Source organism: Salvia splendens, chromosome 12 (genome assembly GCF_004379255.2).
Source record: "Salvia splendens isolate huo1 chromosome 12, SspV2, whole genome shotgun sequence".
Taxonomy (NCBI): domain Eukaryota; kingdom Viridiplantae; phylum Streptophyta; class Magnoliopsida; order Lamiales; family Lamiaceae; genus Salvia; species Salvia splendens.
In genome coordinates, this window is record NC_056043.1 from 19,129,268 (window position 1) to 19,149,104 (window position 19,837).

The 19,837-nt window shown below is 36.9% G+C and overlaps 1 protein-coding gene across 1 annotated transcript; it reads right to left on the reverse strand.

Annotated features, from left to right (window-relative positions):
• Window positions 1–97: 97 nt before the first annotated feature.
• Window positions 98–18,153, reverse strand: LOC121757666. Its single transcript, XM_042153178.1, has 3 exons — window positions 17,782–18,153; window positions 722–1,558; window positions 98–637 (listed from the first exon to the last, which is right to left on the reverse strand). The coding sequence occupies exons 1-3, from the start codon at window positions 18,151–18,153 to the stop codon at window positions 98–100; spliced, it is 1,749 nt and encodes a 582-aa protein (XP_042009112.1).
• Between the last annotated feature and the right edge of the window lie 1,684 nt (window positions 18,154–19,837).

The window sequence follows — 19,837 nt, forward strand, 5'->3', positions numbered from 1 at the left end:
AACAAAAACAGCAGACCCTAACCCAAAAATAATAGGGGCTGACCAACACACCAAAAAAATCAGACTACCCTATTCCAAAAACATCACTTTGGCTTACTTAGATGCCAAATGCACTTGACAGGTGGCCTATATCATACACTGACCCATAATTGTTCTCTGGCATTTGTAGCCATTGTAGCACCTCTCTCACAACATCCTCCTCCACCTCAAGCTGATTGGGCAGTCCCACTGTTCTTTGTAGCCTATCTTTGTTGATGTGTGGAACTTTGTAGCCATTTCCACCCCTGCACCTGAGGATTTCAGTGAGGCAAGCCTGCAAACTTAGGAATACTCTGTTGAGTGTTTGTGGTGAAAGCTCTGCAAAAGAGCTACACACATTCCCCACAAGTTCATCCACAGTCTTGCATTGTTTCTCATAGTGCAGTGACTGAATTGCTCTAAAAAAACTCAAGTCTAAGATGTTAGTGTCAGGGGAATTAGCTGGTTGACAAATCAGTTTGATTCTAAATCCATCTGAATTGGCAACAGCTTGAAACTCTGGATCCATGGCTGTTATATGTGGGGTTGCATTATCTTGCTGAATGTAGATGTCTTTACTTGCCCAAACAGGCCACCTGGCCTTTATTGCAGGTATAATCTGTCATGGAGAACAATATGGTTAGCTAAATGATGATCTTTCATGAGTTGTTAAGATCTGATAGCATGAAAAAGTTGGATATACCTTGTTGATCAGGCAGTCCCTCATCACTTCCTTTGTTACTGAATGGACTGCCTTGGTTTCCATGGTCCCTTTAGGCCTGTTCTTTGATCTCCTCTGTGCTGGCATTACTTCAGTGAAGGGAAATATTCCCACCTTACCATCATATGTTGGCTGCCCATCCATACCAAAATGTGGTCTACCGATAGCACACATAAACATAACTTTGGTTATGAATCTCTTGGATTTGCATGCCCTATATGGCTCATCCTCATCCGGCAAGAGGTAGTACCTGTCTGAGGCCTTGGTCATATAGAACCATTTTTCATCTATATGCACTACATTGTGCATGCTTTGATATGGAACTCTACCTTGAGTAATTTGTGGCTGAAGTTGACTAAGACTCCATCTAACCCTTGCTATCTTATTGACATTGGTGAGTGCAGGTTTGATTGCATTTGTATGTGGCCTTAGTTTACCATGCTTTACCCACTGACCTAATGTGCTCTTGCTAACATTTAATTTGACAGCCATTTTTCTCAGTGAAGCTCTCTCAAGAGTAGATAAGTTTCTAACCTTTTCTTCATCAATTTTTAATTGATCAGCATGATGGTATCCTTTAATCTTTCCTTGCATAATTGCAGGTTCTCCCCTTTGCATCAGCTCCTTGGCTGCCTTCCATACCCTGTACACGGTTTTCCTACTAACTTCAAATGCATCTGCTGCTTCCATAACAGCCCCTCTTGCGAGCACTCCATCATGGCTGTGCTTGAGTAGAAACTGCACCATGTTGTTCTTGATGCTGCTATTCAAGTGTTTTGTTGGCCGCTGCTCAATATCCATCCCTATGATGAATTTTTTCTGAGGGATTTACATCAACAAAACTGTTGGTAGCTTTTTTTGGGAGTTTTTCAGATTGAGGTGGTTAGAAGTGGAGTAAATGAGTGTAGGTGAGGTATTAATAGCAGCTTTGAAGTTGTACTTTTAGGAGTTCAAATTTCCCTCATTTTTTTTTAGAGGGAAATTTGATTTTTAGCTTTCCCTCTTTGTACTTTGAATCAATAGCAGTGACTGAATTGTGTATGGTGAACATATTTCAAGCTAATTTGATGAATTATGATTTGAAGGGTTTTTTTTATTATGTTGAGTGTAAATTTTAAATTCAGTTTGAAGGGTTTTATTATGTTGATTTAAATTCAGTTTTAAATTGTGACTTTGGGAGCAAAAATCGAATTTTGGAAGCATAAGTAATGCAATTGAATTGAATTGAAGAAGCATATTTAATGCATATACAGCAATTTTCAAAATTTTGAGAGCCAAAAAATTAACAAACTTGAAGTGGGTCCCAAATTCCACTATCACATACCATTTATTACACACTCTAACAACTTTCTTAAAACTCGTGCCATGGAGAAATGGGACTTTTAATGCTGAACGGAGGGAGTAGGATTTATCCTAGTAGACAATCAGATAGGCAATTCAAAACATAAGAATCCAACATGACATAACATTTAAACCACCATTATAGCACCATACTCATATCTTTGGAAATTAAAAGAGTTAAGTTATAAAGTATGTAGGATAGAAAATCGCACCTCAATAGCTTAGAAAAATCCTTAACTCAACGTCTCGAATAAAAATCTTTAAATTGCGTGCGAAGGCGACCCTTTTGAAAAACAGTAAAGCATACATCAATATCGAGAAAATAATGAACTTAGGATGCATGATCCGATGAGATGATCAACCTTACCCATCGATCTTAAATTTTCGATGATAGTTGGACGCCGTCTTCATCTTCTTTCGATATTTTGCAGCTGCCAAGGCCAGCGACGCCGGTCGGCCATTCGCAACCAGTCCAACACTTAAATATTTGAACAGTCCAACATACTTATAAAATTCTTCACTCCAACACCACTTGGTCCAACTCCTTTATTGATAATTCCAGCCCAAAGCATATATTTAACAAATGAACATGTGAAAAGAGATGAGGCCCATTTAACTCAAAACAGCAGCACTATCTCTAGAACTCCCCCGATTCTCAAATTACTTCTCCCTTCTGCTTTGTGTTGTTCGCGTGGCTGCTGATCGGGTCGCCATCAAGCCCAGCCGTCGTCGCTCGATCTCGCCGTTGCTTTGCCATGCGTGAAGAACTGCAGTTGAACTCACTCTCTCGGTTTCTCTTCAATTTGCTTGTGAACGTGTGAAATGGAAGGGATTGTTGAGGAGTCCAAAACTACACAATTTGATGTGACTGAATGGACTTTAATTTGGTGACTTTTGATTTCAGAAAACGTCCAAGATTGGAAGAGCACAAGTCTCACGCTTGCAGTGGAGAAGAAAAAGGCGCTGATCATGAAGAAACAAGTTTTGGGCTCAACAAGTGGGCTCAAAATTATTCGTAGGTTCACATAGAATATAAATTGCCGTAATTCAACTGTACTCAAATAACTGCCTTATCTCAAGAAGTCAGGGAGACACTAAACTCACGCTCATTTCAGCGTAAATGTCACACTAAATATTAATTTTGCTGCAACCATTTACACTAAACTCAAACTCAAAAAATTATTCCTCACCCACTAACTTTTTATACTTTTCAATTATACCTATATTTTTTATATAAATAACACACTAACCCCATGACACTTTGTCAATATCTTAAATAAAATAAAATAAATCTAATATAAGATTTATTAATTAATATAACTAAATATGAAATCTAATATTTATTAAGTTATAAATTAGAAAATTTAAATACAATAAAAATACTATAAATAAATATTAAAACGTACACATACAAACTAAAACTCAAAATTAAAATTCATTTAAAAATACCACGAGTACATATAACATACTACGACGTACACATAAAATGACGAAAACTCAATGTTCGAAATTTGCAAATTGTTCCAACAAATGGTCAACTAGTGCATTTCGAAGTTCAAGATGAGTACTTTTATTTCTTATTGCATCATATCGAGTTAAATATTCTTGAAATTGAGCATCTTCATTTGTCGTCATTTCAATTGGAGAACTAAGGTCACGCTCATCTTCAAGATGAGTACTTATATTTCTTATTGTTATGTTTCTTTATTTTAGAATTTCCATATTATGTTTTTAATTATTAATGTTTAACTATTTTTTGTTATATTTGATAGCATATTTGGTTTGAATAATATTAATATACGTATAGTATTTAATTAACTAATAGAATAACTGATTCCATAGATTTATATTATTAATCTATCTAATAAAATTTGATAAAGTAACGGCTCATAGTAAAATAATAGATTATTTTTCTTCAATTATGTTGAATAATATAATACTAATATGGGTCAGTCCACTGTTTAATAACTGATTAAATATTAATAAGATCAGATTAAGTTATTATTTTTATAGCAATGAGATTTTTCAATCTCTCTGTAAGTTTTTCTTTTATGTGTTTTAATTTCTCTTCCTTCTCTTCTTCTATTTTGATAAATATTAATTGATTTAGACTTGGATGCAATAACTTAAACTAGGAAAAGTGTTTTTGGTATACTTTTAGTGCAAATATAAAGATAGATATATTTCTTCTTCAAAAACCTATAATGAGATTGGTTTTGCAATGCTGTTAGATGTATTATTCTACTGCATTTTAGGTTTTGTTGTACTGTTGTAGATAGTCTTACAAGAAACAATGCAAAAAAAATAATAATTTCAAAGTGCACTTTCTTCTGGAATATGCAAAGCCCCTTGTGTAAAAATCTAAATACTTACAAAACACAAATTGACTACAAATTTGTTGAAAGAACCAAATTAATTTAAAATTTTGAATACAAAAAATCATTTGTAACAACATAATTTCAAAGAAATTCAACCAAAAAAAAAATTAAAACTTCGCTTTGGCTTACCATCATACACGAAACTCATGGTAAGATATTTCGAGTAGCTGATCATCCATCAATCGGTAATGAAGAAGCGGCTAGGGCACAACGGTATCACAATGCCGGAATAATTCTACGTCTCTTCCAAGAGAAACGCGCTCACAAAGAGAGGGAGGGAGACAAATCTAGGGCACACGAACACAGAGAGGGAGAGAAAGTGGTAAGAGCCTTTTTTTCTATTTTATATGACCCGGAAAAGATCCGATTTCGCGTATTTTTTTACCCGATTTTTTATGGATTTGATTTATAATTCTTTTGTTAAGATATGTATTAGAATTTTGGAATTGAAATTGGCACGGAGGGGTCAGTCGCCGCCTCCCGCCCCCCCAGATCCACCAGTGCGAGCTTCAATCCAAGTTCCCCCTTTAATAATTACTCCCTCCGTCCTCAAAGAGTATGAACTTTGGGTTTGACATGGATTTTAATAAATAAGAGGAAAAGTAAGAGAGAAGGAGAGAAATAGTAGTGGAAATAATGTTAGTGGGGAGTGGGGTCCACGTTATTATAATGGTATAAGTGTTAATGGTAATGGTATAAGTTGTAAATAAAATGATGCGTCGGGGTAGTATCTTGTTTAAATTTTTTAAAATTAGAAAGTTCATACTCTTTAGAGACGGATGAAAAAGGAAATAGTTCATAGTCTTTGGGGACGGAGGGAGTATTTTAATTTTGATGCTTATCGATTTGTTGTAAGAGTGGAGGTGGGATGGACAATAGCGAAGCCAACTAGTGATGGAGTGGCGGAGTTGGCAAGACGAGTGGGCAATGAAAGCATCTATTTTATGAAAATAGGAAGAAAATGTAAGCATAATGAAGTGAAATGGGAAGAGAAACTTCATATATTCATATCGTTTTACACTCCTGAAAGCTTGGTATTAGAGAAAGTGTGAGTGCTTTTGTGCTAGGTCAAGCCTCTCAAGCCCAGAGAATCCGCTAGATCACTTGGTCTAGGAATTCAGAGGATCCTGGGAGTCTCGGTCGTCGGACACACAATTTCCGCGTTCAAACATGAATTAGTACAGGGAAGTAGGGATCGATCCCACGAAGACGGATGCGTAAGAAGGCATATAAGAGACTCTGGAAAGTGGGTTGGCTGCTGCCACACAATTTTGGGTTGAGAAAATTATAACTAGGCTAGGGAATGAAAATTGGCTGACACAAGACCTATGAAACAGAGAACATCATGCAAACATGAAACATCGTCACGACTTGAATAACTCAAACGAACTTCCTCGACCTAGTAAACAAACGAGCAGTGGGGACCATTTCCCAAAACAGTAAAGTATGGATGAAAAGCTGCAAATAACTAATTCTGAAATTAGCAAACAACGATCTGCATCTTATCACTTGATTCAAGCTCGAACATGGAGAAAAACAGAGTAACAACAGATTCAAATAGAACAACATAATTCGGACGTCGGAAACTGGCGATTAATCGGAAATCGAACAGATCTACATCTACTAGACTAAGTAAACAGAAACAAAGAAACGAGCTATCAGATTCGTGCACAATCAACCAACTCTGCTTCAGATCCACACGTCGGATGCTTAATCCACTCCGGATCCAAGCAATCCGAACCCAACTACAATCAAATACAACTCCATGAACTCCGATTCAACAAATCCACTCCGATCAACAACAATCCAACCACGATTTAACTCCAATTCACCAGATCAAGTGCGAAAAGCATCCATTCAAGTAAACAACCACAAACTCAGAATCAAACGCAAACAAACCTCAACATCAACATCATTCATGATAGAAAATAGAAATTCCATAGATAGCTAAACGAGATTTCAACAACACAACGAAAGTCGAGCTTCGAACAGCGAAGACTCGGTAGAAATCTGAACAGAAACCTAAAATGAAAACAGTAAAATGTTTCTTCTCCCTACGTAAGGACGGTGGTACACAACATCAAACCGAAAATTACCCCAAAATCCCTAGATTTCCGATCACCCCAAGTGTGTGTAGAAGTGTGTGAAAGTGAGCTCAGAGCCAAAAAGTAAAAAAATTCTTTCATTCATGTTGCATGCTCTCTCTTTTATAGACGTGGAGGCGATCTTCTAGAATTTTTCTCTTGAATTCTCCGTTCTGCCCTCCAGCTGATGATCTCCTCCGTTTGGCAATTCTTCTTCATTCTGCTCATTTTCTCGCCAATTTCCTTCGCCAAGCGATTATTTTCCTTCCATCTTGGACCTGGTGATTTCTTCTACACACCTGGCTTAAAAGATGTGTTAGACCCCGTAAATTGTTGAATTTAACCCCATAACCGATGCATGAAATTAGCCTTATCAAACTGCTCACACTTAAACCATACTTGTCCTCAAGTACAAAGACAAGAAAAAGAGATAAGGCGAATTTCAATGCACGGTTATTCTACGACCAACCCTACAGACAAATAAAAGACACAAACTTCTAAACTTAGACGTATTAACGGACTCGACCACAAAGAAAATAAACCAGAAATGCATGAACCAGTTTCAACTTTTAGGCAACCGTCCCCACAAGCTTAAGGTCTATCCAAACGTCTACAGTCTCCAAATCCTCCCCTTCCCTTATTCTACCTAATCGGTCTGTCAGTTCGTCAAGATAACCTATTAACTTCCCAATTGTTGGATTCACTCGATCACTCATTCCTCACCAAGGATGTTAGGATCGATTCACTTTTAAGTCATTGCCACACCACTGATGCTTCGGGTTATGAGAGTTTCTCCTTCCTACAGCTTCTTTTCCCTTCATTCCCGGGTCAGGTTACTATTGCTACCTGCCCTTAGAATTTTTTTTTCTTCTCTTTTTCTTCTTTCTTTCTGGACTTCGTCCAGCTTATACCTTCGAATTTTATTATTTTTTCCCTAGACTTCGTCCAGCTTATACCTCATTTTTTTGGACTTCGTCCAGCTTATACCTCATTTTTCTGGACTTCGTCCAACTTATACCTCCTTTTTTCTACTATTTTTTTATTTATTTTTTTTCCTTCTGACTCTTCTCCCTAAACATCCAGTGTCGGCCCTCTTTTGTATATGTTAGCTCAGAGTGTTTGGGCTTATAACTCACTTATATAGTGGGGTTTCACAACTAGGTCAGCTAAGACATCCTCTATCGTTCTCACTTCATCCAAACCGATTCCAGATTATTAAAGAAAGAGGCCTCAAAGTTGGCATGTATCCTATCTTCAATTAAAGAAAGAGGCGTCAAAGTTGCCTTATTATATTCACTAGCTCATGCGACAACACATAAAAACCTAGACCTAATGACTCCTATTTACGTTAGACACAGACTACACTAACTCCCTCCCCCTCCCACTTCACTCGTGCTTGTCCCCAAGCCATCCAGTGAAGAGCGAAAACATGGCAGTTAAAAAAAGCGGAACATAAACATAAAACACAGCACACAAAACACCAAACATGTATAAGCAAAACAAACTTCTCACACTTAGACCGAGCATCGGGCTAAGTAGGAGAAACTAAAACAAAATAGAAACCAAAACATGCCCAAAAGAACACAAACTTCTCACACTTAGACCAAAGATTGGGCTAAGTGGGAGAAAACACATACACATATATACATAACGTGGCATGCTTGAGCAACGAACACAAAACATATTCTTTTGCATAGTAGACTGGTCGTGAACGACGTTCACAGAAGGTGACGCAGTCGGTCCTTTGTAGAAGAGAAATAGAATTTCACAACCTAGATAGGCTTTGGCTACCTATCGTGAAAGGTTGCAGTGTCAGTCCGCATGTTTCCTTACCTTAGGAAATAAACGACACTGGTGTGGTATAGCACTGAAGGATCTAACAGTTGAGATAAGTCTTTCTTGCTATTTACTGAAAGATGAGGTCTCGGTGATTGTTATTTCTTAATCATTGTTGATATAACATTGAGCATACGATATTGATTATGCACTACTTTGATTTATCAAATGGTGTGGATTTTTCACAATCCAAGAATCCTGATATCTTGGGTAGTGGTGATTAATGTCTAGATGTGCTAGTATTGTTATTGCAATGAATCGTGTGCTGGGTGAGTCCAGTTCATATTATCCTCAAGAGGTGTTCGAAAAATGTTTTATTATTCAGAAACCCGGCCGGTTAGAATTTATTCCAAAATAATAAATAAAGATTTTGAACTAGACAACTCTTGGAAAAAGATATTAATTAATTAAAGTCAAATAGCAGGCTTAAATTAATTAATGGATATTTATATCTTAAACACGGGAAATAATAAATTAAAGAGGTAAAGTCCGGATTACTCGTAATTTGGGATTGGACGGGCAGTCAATATTAATTTACTATAGTGGATGATAATAATATTCTGTTGGACATGTATTAAATTGGGGCTCAATTTAATTAGTAAAAGTTCAACAGGTTTGGCCCAAGTCCAAACTCCATGATCCCTAATCTGGCCCATAATAACTCTATATAAAAGGAGATTAGAAAGAAGATTAAGGTGATATTTACTCATAATTTTTGTGCTCCCCTCTGGGAGTGGACGAAAAAATCAGTTCTTCACAGAACTAGAGTTATGTCTCCTTTCTAATCAAGCCCTTTTCGATTCTGACAAGCTTTGCCCACCCAAAGCTCGAATTCTGAGTTCGGGATACAAATTAGAAGGTTCGTGGTTGAGTACGAAGAACATCACGTGGAGAAGCCGCAAGCAATCGACGATTCTTTGGAGAATCAGATCGGTAATTCTAATCCGTAGAAAATTCATGTTTTAGGTTTTGATTCCTTTTACATGATTTATGTGCGTTCTAGGAGGCTTTTTTATTGTTTAACATGTAGTTAATTAATCCCATAATCGGTCAAATAGATCTGTATGTATGATTTATTTGTTGATGCATGACTTCCGCTGTGCAAGGGGCTTCAAACCCCAACAATTGGTATCAGAGCCAAAAAAGCCAATTTTTGGCTCTGATTATGTGGATTAATTTCATGTTATTTGAATTGTTTGAATGCATATTTTTCTTTGCTGCTGCGTGTTTGTTGATTTCTCGATGGTTGTGAGAATCCTTTCTCACGAAATTTTGTGATTTTTTGTTCGTGATTGTTGGAGGCGTGATTTTCGGTGACTAATTCCAAAATATGTAATCAGTATGCGTGAATGTGAATTCAGTGAATATATATTGGGAGCATTACGTGGACTTAATTAGTGATAGATTCACTTAGTTTTGTTTCAAAGGCGGCTGTGGAGAAGTTACAACAGCGGTGGCGGTTCGAGTGGGAGCCCTTCGTGGGCAGTTCCCGGGCTTGGAGGAAGCTGTTGTCACAGCAGTTGCAAAGCAGTGGGAGCGACGCGTCAGTGGGGAAACGATGCAGCGATGACGACGCAGCAGCGTTGACGTCGGGCAGCAGCGGCGTCCCTCCATGAGCAGCTCCATCAGCAACGCTGAATTAGGGTTTTTCCCTATGAAGACTTTCCAAAATTGAATTAGGGTTTCCTAACCCTAATTTTGGAAATAATATGATATTAGTTAGGGTTTCCAACACCTAGAAACTAATTTGGTATAAAAAATTTTGAAATTAGTTAGGGTTCTCCTCAACCCTAGAACTAATTTTGGATATACTTTAAAGATATTCTTTTAGAATAATATTTGAATATATCTAAGTGGATTATCTAAAATTTAATATTAATTAAATTGTGTATTTGTTGAATTTTATCCTTATTTTATTGATTTGGATAGATATCCTGAAAAATCCTAGATAAACTTGGATAATAACATTTAATTTATTTTCTTTTGTCTTATGGATTTATATAAATTAATTTTATGAAAATGAATCCTAGATAGACTAGATAAATAATTAATTAAATTTGGATTTTATCCTTATTTTTTAGATTTAGATATATTTAATTATATCTAGAGAAATCTTAGATAAATTTGGGTGAATAATTAAATTTATTTCTGTCATATGGATTTAGATAGATTTTATTCTATCTTGTTGAATCCTTGATTGACTAAGATAAATATTAATTAAGTTTATCCATATCTTGTAGATATTGATAGATCTATATCTATCTAGAATATATCTTAGTAAATTTGGATAATTAAAATTCATGTTTATCTTTATCTTGTGGATATTTATAGAATTAATTCTATTTAGAAAATATCCTAGTAGATTTAGATAATTAAATGTATCTCTATCTTATAGATATTGATAGATTTATATCTATTTAGAATATATCTTAGAAGATTTAGATAATTGTTAATCCAGTATTGTAATTATCTTTTGGATTTAAGAAAGATTTAGTTCTATCTAGTTAAATCCTAGTTGAATTAATTAATATTAATTCTAGTTTATCCTAATTGTATGAATATAAATAGATTTATTTCTATTTAGAAAATATCCTAGATAAATTTGGATAAAGATAATACAAGATAATCCTAATCTAATTGGATTTTGATAAAGTTAATTTTATCTAGAATAAATCCTAATAGATATGATATATTCTAGTTTCTTATTCTAAATAATTTAAGATTTTCTTAAATCTTAGAGTGATTGGATTTTATCTTATGGATTTGGATAGATTTGTTTCTATCCTGAAATATCCTAGTACGATTTTGATAATGATATTCCAATATCAGTCTTATCTTGAATTTAAGGATTTGATTTTATTCTTATAAAATCTAAAATAATCCCAAAAAGGATTTATATAGATTCAACTTTATCTAGATAAATCCTAAATTAATTTGGATAGTCATTATCCAAGATAAATTTATCAAATCCGAAATTCATATTTTGGATAAGATAAGGAATTAATTATTTATTTAAATCTCCCTAGATTTATTAAATAATTTCAATAATTATCCAGTGTGATTAATCACCATGAATTAAATGGATTTATCTATTTATTTGGTGTTAATATGTTTTAAGTGGATTATCTGCCTTATCTACTTATGTGATAATTATGCAAAAGCCATATTTAAAATGACTAAGCGATAATTACAACAGTGTGTTGTATCTGGTCTCCATAAATTGGTCTATATATGAAGCCGTTTCTAATATTATCGTGACCCACCTTAGTGGGAGCAATAATCCTACGAAATAGCAAGTTCATAAGATTAGACTTCTTTATAGTAGGTTGCTTAAACTAGAAGCTTGTTTCTAATATTATCGTGACCCACCCTAGTGGGAGCCACAATCCTACGAAATTGCAAGTTCGTATGTTTAAGCATATTTATAAGATAGCTATGGAATTTTGTTAGTGGCGTACGACCTTCCCTAGAAGGAGTATTGAAACAGAAATGAAATTCCTAGATGCAAATATTTATGGTAAATGCTTAGGCAATATTTGGCGGCCATGCCACCTTAGTGGTCTTTGGACTATCCGTCGATATTGTGACCAGGAAATTGTTGGAATCTGAATTTGTATGACCTCCCTAGAGGCGTACTTATTTTGGTTTTGGCAGTTGCGAGATACATAAATTATTTTGTGGTTGTTTGCAATTATGTATCAAGCATAGTATGTGATAAATAGTTTTATTTCTTCTCAGCTAAATTCTAATGTCTGCGAACCTTAAAGAAATCAAACTCGAAGGCCAAAATTATGTAGACTGGAAATATAAAATGGATAAGATTCTCATTGCTGAAAACTTAAAGTTTGTATTCACCAATTCATGTCCTCTATTTCCTTGACAAAATTCTATAAAGAAAGTCTAAGAATACATTTCATGCATGTACCTGACAAGTTCTTTGAGATAGAAGGTCAAACTACTTTCTTATAAGTAGTAAGACACGTCTTGGTTTATATTGATGAAAGAGGAATATCCAATAAGGTCGATGTCCATATTCTATTGGAATATCCACAAGAGATAGAATGTTTTGAGGAATCTTCTGATTCAGTTACTCAAATAGTTTCTACACTTAGTTCATCGCCAAATATAATAGGAAGTGATTATATGAAGGTTGTTACTTAAAAGTTGGAAACCTTTTACATGATATTCACTTTATTAGTAATAGAGGAAGATAACATGATAGATGACAAATTCGTTAAAGCTGCATCTTTCCTATGTCTTAGTTCAATTGAACAGAAGACTAGTAATGGAAAGAGGGAAGAGCTGAATTGTCATCAATGTCTGCTGAAAGCAAGAAAGACAAGAAAAATTTTGGTGAAAATGCAAAGAGAAGATACATTGTAAGTTGGATTGACCTCTTCCAAAGAAGGACAATGACTTAGATAACAATGCAACTTCTAAAGGAGGGATCTTAATCTTGTTGGACAGTTGTTGCAGTGGGAGCTATTTATTTATGCTCACTTTATTATTTTGTTTTGATGTTAGAGATTTTGTTTTATTGGTACAGTCCTGTTTAGAATGAATTTATATTCAGTTTCTAAACTCATTTATGATTCTATGATGTTCAATTTCATTTTATAATGCTTGAATTATTGAGAAATGTGGATCGAATATCTATCATAGTACCATAGAAAAACAAATTATACATCATAGTATCTAAACAATATAATTGCAAAAAGATTGAGTTTAACACGACAGTTCAACTTCTTAAACAATGAATGATAAAGTATTTATGGTACTTAAACATAAGGCCAAGAAAATACTTAGGAATTGTTCAAACTAATTTTGTCTAACTCAAGTGACTATTAAGATTTTAACAACTTGTTTGTTAAATAGCTTAAATGTCAAGTAAGTCTGGTTGATGCACTATAAGTTAGAATCCTTTGGTGGTTCAAGGGATTCATAATACTTATAGAGATGCAACATAGAAAGACTAGTAAGTCTCCATGGTTTACACCATAGGAGACTAGCAAATGAGTTAAGATCAGTAGTGTGAGTTAAATCCTAGTTGACTACTCCAAGCATTCTTCTAAAGAATGGGATAGTCATATAAGAAGATATCGAAGTCTCTCGAAGACAAGTTCGATAAGTGAACAATTTTACTCAATAACACCTTATCATTGATGGGATATACGTTGGAAACAATGAGTTATACTTTAAAGAAACTACCATAACATCAGTACCTTCTACAACACGCGAGTTGTGGACTAGAGGCAAGCCTAGTCCAGCACATCACAAGGTGTGGAGTTATTCCAACACATGTTTGGAAAAGGTATCCAACTAATTGGAGTTGTGTACTGAGGTATGTTTTAAGGTTGTCCCAAATGATAGAAAAGGTACATGTTCTATAATCTTCACGGCAAGATATGTGTTTGTTTACATGAATACTAGATTCTTTGATGAAGATCATGAGGAGAACTACAAGCCTAACAAACATGATAGTTCTCAAGATAATGAGAATATCTATTTTCCATCTTAACCAAGAAGTCATACCATTAGAAACTTATGCACTAAGAAAATCAACGTTTGTACCTAAGATTGTAAGAGTCGTGTCGTAGTGGGAGCGTTCTTTGCGAACATAATAAGTTCATGGGTCTAAAAGAGTCTTAAGACTCAGTCTTAGATCAACTTGAACATAATCCCTGTAACTACAACAAATAATCATTCTTGATAAGACGATAGATTCTGAATAACAATCTTAAATAGACAAGAATGTTTGCAAGACTTGCGATACTACCCATAGACTATTTCAGTCAGTGGGAGCTAGTGGACCTGCAAGTAGGGATGTCAATGTAGCCCGCAACCCGTGGGCTGACCCGAATAGCCCGCCAAATTTATAGGGTTAGGGCTGGAAATTTCTAGCCCGCACCCGATTAACCCGCGACCCGTTAGGGCTAGACCCGAAAACCCGATGGGCTGGCCCGAAAACCCGATAAAATTTCTATTATTCTATTTTTTACTCATAATTCGACATTTTATTGATTAATTTTATAATATAGATAACTAAAAAAATAACATTCAATTTTATATTAAATATATAAATTATATATTGAATTTTTATTAATATAATAATAGATAAATAAATTAAAAACTTCAACTTCACTTAAAAAAATATTTAAATTTCTACAACATCGCATTAAAATTTCTCGAAATATCTCAAATATTAGTATTTGATCATGTTTATGATTGAGTTTGACCATATATCTCAAATGTATCATAATTAAATATTTTACATTTTATGAATATAACTAATTTTCATCGTTATTTATTGGATTGATTGCATGTTAATCTTATCGGTAGCAACCCGATTAACCCGCTGGGCTAGCCCAAAACCCGAGCTTTTAGGGTTAGGGTTGAACTTTTACAACCCGAAAAATTCACAACCCGATTAGCCCGCACCCGATTGACCCGCAACCCGAGTAGGGCGGCCCAAAACCCGATGGGCCGACCCGATTGACATCCCTACCTGCAAGTGTAAGTATGGATCTCAAAAGGCTAGAATAATGGCAAAGGGTTATACCCAGAGAGAATTATATTCTCGCCTACCATTTTTGCCTAAGTCGATCTGTATATTGTCTATTGTAGCCTACATAAATTAGGATGTATGTACTATGATTGTCAAGACAGTTTTCTTTAAGTAGAAGTCTTGAGGAGATCATCTGCATGGAACATCTTAATGGTTATGTAATACAGGGTAAGAAAGTTGAAAGTGCACTATATTTGGTATTCTTGGTACTCTACGATGATGACATCTATAAAAGTTGATAAACAACAAAGAGGGTTATCTAGCGTAGGAAACTGGTCGTCTACCCAGTTTAAGGATGATGGATTTAAGATAATCTAGTTACATTCTAAGCATCTGTGTCATTAGATTGCTAGAAAAAGAATGTATGTTTTCTTAAAGAATCCTACATCTACACAATACTTAGACACTTTATCATTGAAAATTCCAAGAAAAGGTTTTTCTTTTTCTAGACGGAATTATTTTTCTCTAGTCAAGTGTTTTTCGACATTGAATGAAATCAAGAAGAATGAGACAAGTTCCATAATTGGAAGTCTCATATATGCTATCATGTGTATTAAGTTAGATATTAGCTTTACCGTTGGCATAGAAGCATGATATCATTTTAACCGTGGCCAAGGATATTGGATTGGGTAAAGAATGTACTATAGTACTTGAAGAAGACTAAACGGTATGCTCTAGTTTACCAAACATCCATGTTATTTCCTTTAGGTTACATCGACTCGATTTTATAATTGATTGATGATCGAATTATCCTCTGACTATGTGTTAACATTAGGAGTTGAATACTGAGTCATGAAGGAGTCTGATTACATCACATACTCTATCATGAAAATTACAAGTGTGGTTTCATCAGAAACTACTAACGTATTTGTTAATCTTAGTAACTTCCTAATAGCTTTGACCGTGATTCCGAGTATGTGTATGAGTATTATATTTTGTTATAATTACTCTAGTCATATGTCTAACTCAAGGGAAACACGAGCTGATGAAGCTAAGCAATCAAATATAGCGGAAGTATGAAATTAATTAAGGAAAAGTGCGCAGCGAGACATTATGGGTACCAAGATATCATCAGAGAACAACCAGACAAAATTTTTTTACAAAATGCCTATATGGTAACATGATTTACACATGAGGTAAAAAGTATGGTAGTTCGATGTATCATGGTTCGAGACCTGCTTAGAGTATAAGTGGGAGAGTTTTGGTAGTGGGTATACTCGAAAACATGATTTTGAGTATAAGTGGGAGATTGTTAGGATTGATATACTAAAAAACATATTTCGAGCATGTTTCACGGATAGAATTGTTTGTATACAATAAACTCTACAATCCACTTTTAACCCAAGGCAAGAAGAATTAATTTTATCGCATTGGTGTTTGTTTATGCATTTATAAGATGTTTCTCAAACATTTAAATGTATAAGAAGTAAATAAGTCTAATTCTTGTGCATAGTAGACTAGTCGTGAACGACGTTCACAGAAGGTGACGCAGTCGGTCCTTTGTAGAAGAGAAATATAATTTCACAACCTAGATAGGCTTTGGCTACCTATCGTAAAAGGTTGCAGTGTCAGTCCGCATGTTTCCTTACCTTAGGAAATAAACGACACTGGTGTGGTATAGCACTGAAGGATCTAACAGTTGAGATAAGTCTTTCTTGCTATTTACTGAAAGACGAAGTCTTGGTGATTGTTATTTCTTAATCATTGTTGATATAACATTGAGCATACGATATTGATTATGCACTACTTTGATTTATCAAATGGTGCGAATTTTTCACAATCCAAGAATCCTGATATCATGGATAGTGGTGATTAATGTCTAGAGGTGATAGTATTGTTATTGCAATGAATCGTGTGCTGGGTGAGTCCAGTTTGATAATATCCTCAAGAGGTGTTCGAAAATGGTTTTATTATTGAGAAACCCGACCGGTTGGAATTTATTCCAGAATAATAAATAAAGATTTTAAACTAGACAACTCTTGGAAAGAGATATTAATTTATTAAAGTCAAATAGCAGACTTAAATTAATTAATGGATATTTATATCTTAAACACGGGAAATAATAAATTAAAGAGGTAAAGTCCGGATTACTCGTAATTTGGGATTGGACGGGCAGTCAATATTATTTTACTATAGTGGCTGATAATAATATTCTGTTGGACTTGTATTAAATTGGGGCTCAATTTAATTAGTAAAAGTCCAACATGTTTGGCCCAAGTCCAACCTCTATGGATCCCTAATCTGGCCCATAATAACCTATATAAAAGGAGATTAGAAAGAAGATTAAGGTGATTTTTACTCATAATTTTCGTGCTCTCCTCTGGGAGTGGACGAAAAAATCAGTTCTTCACAGAACTAGAGTTCTGTCTCCTTTCTAATCAAGTCCTTTTCGATTCTGACAAGATTTGCCCAACCAAAGGTCGAATTCTGAGTTCGGGATACAGATTAGAAGGTTCGTGGTTGAGTATGAAGAACATCACGTGGAGAAGCCGCAAGCAATCGACGATTCTTTGGAGAATCAGGTCGGTAATTCTAATCCGTAGGAAATTCATGTTTTAGGTTTTAATTCCTTTTACATGATTTATGTGCGTTCTAGCATGTTTTTTTATTGTTTAGCATGTAGTTAATTAATCCCATAATCAGTCAAATAGATCTGTATGTATGATTTATTTATGGATGCATGACTTCCGCCGTGCAAGGGGCTCCAAACCCCAACAGAAAACACATACATATATACATAACGTGGCATGCTTGAGCAACGAACACAAAAATGCAGACACAGAACAACAAACATATAAACAGATGAAAAGAAAAAAAAAACTGAAAAGTAAAATTTACTTGGTCACCGCGGGGGCCAGATTGGGTTGGTACGTTGGGGCGGTTCACTTTCACTTTCTTCCTAGCCGGTGATGCCGGCTTCTCTTCCTCAGTCTCAGGTTGCTTTGACACGGGCATCCTCACAGTCAGGGGCTTGGATGGGGCTAACAAGGGCTTAGACGCTGGTGGGGGTTGCTGAAGAGATGAGCTTCCCTGACCCGGCTGCGTGGGCACGCTACTGGGTCCAGAGGGCAACTTCTTCTGGGGCTGGGGGAACTTTTTCTCTAGCCAATTGGTCATCATCATCATTATCTTAACAGCTTCCGCCATGCGATCACTCTGCACGGACGACCTTCCCACCAGGTCGGTTATACTCCCTCTGTGCGCCGTCATCTCTTCTCGGACCTCGCCGAGCTCCTTTCACATCTCGCCCATCTCTTTCTTCATTTCTTCATAGTCCACGCTGGCAACTGCCTCGATTTCGTCTGGCTCCGTCTTCACCTGGGTCTCCATCCTTACCACCTAGTAGAAACAAACGTCCTTCCCGTGCATGTATAGGAGCCCCTTGTTGAAAAAGTACTCAACGTTGAATGACTCTGGGGGCTCACACATGATCACCTCAGGTGATTATATTACGCTGGAGGTATGCATCGAGAAGATGGCAAGTGTACATGTGCCGAGAAGGGTTGGCAGTCATCTGATGACAAGCCTGAGCCAAGCAGTAGCCCAGGTGCACCTTAACATCCTTCGCCATGCACCAAGTGAAGTAGAGGTCTACGGTGGTCAAGGCGGAGTTAGCTGTCCCCATCAGATTACAACTAATAAACGTCTGCGCGAAGCGGAGGATGCGGTTCTCGATGTGGAAACCCTCGGAATAGTTGGTTTTGAACGTCCCCACCTTGGGATGGGTAATGAATTCCCAAGCAGACTGTGCTTTGACACCAGGGGTGTACTTCGGAGCTCCTACCATGCGCTCATTCCAGATTCCATCATCGTCCTCGGCGCGGGTGAATAAACCCATCCTCAGGGACCACTCCCTTATGCTCATCTCGTACTCCTCGGTGAAAAGCCTGAAGGTGATGGAGTCAGCGTCGAGGTCAATGGTGGGTTTGAGCCGGAAGGTTGAGAAGAATTCCCTAGCTAATGTTGCGGGCACCTCAGTCGTGCTATAGTTCAGTAGCCATTCGAACCCAATACCACCGATACATTGCCGGAATTCCTCGTCCAAATTAATTTCCCTCAGCTCCTCGGGATCATACTGCTTTCCAGAGTTTGCCAGCTTTCCAAAACCGCTCCGCTCCTTGTAAGTCGTTGCCCTCTTCGGATCATAAAATTTTCCCATAGCTTCTAGCAGCCCCTTGGTCACCCAGACCTCCGTTGGCTCATAGTTGAGCTCTTCCTCTTGCACTTCTTCTTCTTCATCCTCAGACTCGCTGGCCGGGCTAGGGCCGACTTGGCTGGAGCGGGGAGTGGAGCCTCATCGTTCTTGACGGATGCAATCTTCTTGGACTTCTTGGGCTGGGGAGTGGCCGCATGCTTCCCTTTGAGCTTTCGTTCCGCGGCCAAGCGACGTTCTTCCTTTTCATCCTCCTCCCCGTCAGACCTAGGAGTCTCCTCCTCCTGCTCGCCCTCTACCCCTTGGGCAAGGAACTCCTTTTTCGTAAGCTGGGCGAGATCATCTATCTCATCTCGCAAGCACCTTCTGGCCATTCGTCTGGCCTCTCGCTGGTCTACTGGCGAGTCGTCGTCCTCTGGATCTTCTACCAGATCCACAACTCCCTTTAGCCATCCTTCCTCGGGCTCCTGTACCTCAGCATGAATGGGGGCCTCTTCCCCCACAGACTTTTTCGGGGTTTCCCCCTCCTCTTCCAAACTCGGGGTTCCCCCCTCAATATAGATAGGAGTTTCCCCCTCAGCAACCAATTTTTCCGAAACAAGGGTTTCCCATCAACAACCTTCGTTGTCCTCTGCTCATCCACTGCCATGCGCTCAAGTCCCACGGCCAGATCACCCTCATCCTCCCGTTCACTGCCCTCCACCGCTTCTCGCTCCGCCGCCCTTGTGCTCGGCTCGGTTC

What these genes read in the sequence shown, in the direction of transcription:
- LOC121757666 (XM_042153178.1), bottom strand. Translation starts at nt 18,153, where the DNA reads ATGACGGCGCACAGAGGGAGTATAACCGACCTGGTGGGAAGGTCGTCC. An exon ending in CTGGCCCCCGCGGTGACCAA is followed by an intron (nt 1,559 to 17,781) that starts GTAAATTTTACT and finishes TAAATCCCTCAG; the next exon opens with AAAAAATTCATCATAGGGAT. An exon ending in GGGACTGCCTGATCAACAAG is followed by an intron (nt 638 to 721) that starts GTATATCCAACT and finishes TCTCCATGACAG; the next exon opens with ATTATACCTGCAATAAAGGC.